Here is a 2,625-nt window from a genome sequence, read left to right as displayed (position 1 = left end):
AGTTCAGACTCAACATATTTGCTTTCATCTTCGTCTTCAAGTTCTAAAGCCACGTCTTCATATCAACATATGCGTGTAACACTAGTATTTTGTCATCATAGAATGCGTCTTCATCTAATATACTATATTACACAATATGATTTAAAATAATAAATGTCTAGCAATATGTATATCATGTTTGATGTTATTTATCTAGTACATTTTTTTATTTTTACTTTAGATTAATCTTATAGATTTAATGTATTCTCTTAGTCTTCAATTATTTTAAATAAAAGGTGTAAAATGATACGTGACAATAAAAGATGACAATTTTATTTAACAAGGCAAGGCCATAGAGGGCATGACCTAGCCTATATGTAGACACAATACAAGACTCAATACAACATATAAAACAAAACAAAGAAACAACTACACACACACGTTTATTTATTCCGGCGGCGATACACCATGCACACCACGTCGTAGCTCCTCCATTATTTATTATTCATGTAACCACCACCTCAAGGAATGCTGCATGCACCATTAAATAAATCCAGTCACAAAATTATTCTTACATTAACTATCAAACCAATTAAACAAACATTCCACACAAGTATACAAATTAAACTCACCTGTTACAGTCGACGTTTGGGTTGATGGGAATGGTGGTGGAGATACCACACTTTCCCGGCAGATTAGAGGCGGTATCCTGCCTAACCTTGAACTGTCCGGCGGCGCTTTTAGCACAATTGCAAGCTGTTCGCCTGTCAGCTTGGCTGTGGGTGGCACCCTGAACCTTCCTGGCGCCATCACAACATTGCTTCGTTGGTGAACCTCCTGATTGCAGGTACCCTAAACATGGGCTGATCATGTTAGCAAGGTCACCGCAACTAATGGCTTCAGTTTGGTGCACCATGAGTAGAGCCATCGCTATGATCATTGCCAACATTGCTACAGTTGCTCCTTTCATATTTGCTCTTTCGCCTTTTTGTGTCGTGTTGTTTTGTGTTGGTGCATGGGGTGGGGTCATGGGTGATTTATAGTACGAGGTGATCGGTGATGTTGGGGATATTGGATGTCATCTTTGTAAGGTGTATTTGGGCACGTAGGAAGTAAATATGACAAGTGTCTTTAGACTCAAATGTTTATCAAGTTTGGTTTCTAAAAGTAGCAAGTTTGATTCGACTAGACGATATATCTTTGAACTTAGTTTTATCCATCATCATATTGCTTGATTTTATTAGATCAACGTATTCATGGTGATTGTGAAGATCATAAATTAAATGGGGTAAAATAATCGAGTTAAAACTTAATTAAAACTAGGCTTTGTAAGTTAATATTCGGTTTGGAACCGAAAACATAGCCATAAACGCATTGGAAGTTGGAACCGGCTATATTGGGTCTCCTTGTTAGTCATATGTAGAGTGAGTCTAAATGTAAAATTACATTATTCATTAAACATCGATATAAAATAAAAAATACTAGTTGGCTATGGGTCGGGTCGGGTCAGATCGTATAAGCAAAAAATAAAATTAAAGTTCTTACAATTATACGAAACAAGGTCTTAAATATTGATATATTTTTACAATTGTATAATTACTAAAACTCTTTAAACCAAACCTTTTCTAAAAAAACCGGTTAAAAACTGAACCAGTATTTAAAATAAACATATTTCGTTAAAACCGATGTTTATGCACCTTTACCTTGGATATATTATTTATTTAGACTATTAAAATATAAAATATAAGCTTTAAAACATTTGATTTATTCATATGTTTTGTTTCCAAAAGATTAAGATAATTCATTATCTCTTATTTAAAAAAAAAAAAGATGGGTCAAGTCACCTTGACAATACATAAACTCGCTTTTTTATAAAAATACTGGTCATCGTTTATAGAATTATTTTAAGAAATTGGGTTTCGATTCTTTTAAAAACTGTTTGAATATGGAAACCGAATTGATTTTTATTAAAAACTTAAAATATACTAAATATCAAATGTTATAGTTGATTATATTTTCAAAATAGAAAATCTCAAGTTTATATTTGCTTCACTGGCTTGTTTAAAACCAAAGCACATCTAAACTATAATTTAAACGGTCTCATGTGAGATAAGAATAGTTTATGGCGATCACACTATTTAATATTATTTGTTTTCGGTCAAGTTTCGGCGAAACTAGTCCATATGCACACTTGTAAGTATACACATAATGACAAGTGTCTTTAGACTCAAATATTCATCGAATTTGGTTTCTAAAAGTAGTAAGTTAGATCCCATTAAATGATACACCTTTGAACTAACTAGTTTCATCACATTGCTTGACTTTCTTAGATCTACGTATTCATGGTTGTTGTGAAGATCATAAATTAAGCGAAATCTACATAAAAGTTTTTATATTTTTATTTTGTTTTCAAAAAAGAAACTTCTAATTTTTTTTTCTTTCAAACAATTTGAAACTGGTAAATATTTGTAAAATAACCATTATAATTGGTTAGTATTGGTTTTCAGGATTAAATTGCAAATATATATATATATATATATATATATATATATATATATATATATATCAAGCATAACTTTTTGGTTAATAAAGTTAAAGTTTAATAACTTTTTTTTGGAGATTTTATATTTATATATACTAAATTTA

General features: G+C 31.0%; 1 protein-coding gene across 1 annotated transcript; it reads right to left on the bottom strand.

The window, feature by feature from the left end:
* Positions 1 to 314: 314 nt before the first annotated feature.
* LOC145094742 (non-specific lipid-transfer protein AP10-like) lies at positions 315 to 970 on the bottom strand. The gene is made up of 2 exons (XM_079032807.1): positions 612 to 970; positions 315 to 510 (listed from the first exon to the last, which is right to left on the bottom strand). Exons 1-2 carry the CDS (start codon positions 947 to 949, stop codon positions 501 to 503), a joined length of 348 nt encoding a protein of 115 aa, XP_078888933.1. The 5' UTR covers positions 950 to 970; the 3' UTR covers positions 315 to 500.
* Positions 971 to 2,625: the final 1,655 nt, after the last annotated feature.

Source organism: Lactuca serriola, chromosome 3 (assembly GCF_051521515.1).
Source record: "Lactuca serriola cultivar US96UC23 chromosome 3, Lser_US96UC23_V15, whole genome shotgun sequence".
Taxonomy (NCBI): Eukaryota; Viridiplantae; Streptophyta; class Magnoliopsida; order Asterales; family Asteraceae; genus Lactuca; species Lactuca serriola.
This window is presented reverse-complemented; position numbering and strand designations above follow the sequence as displayed.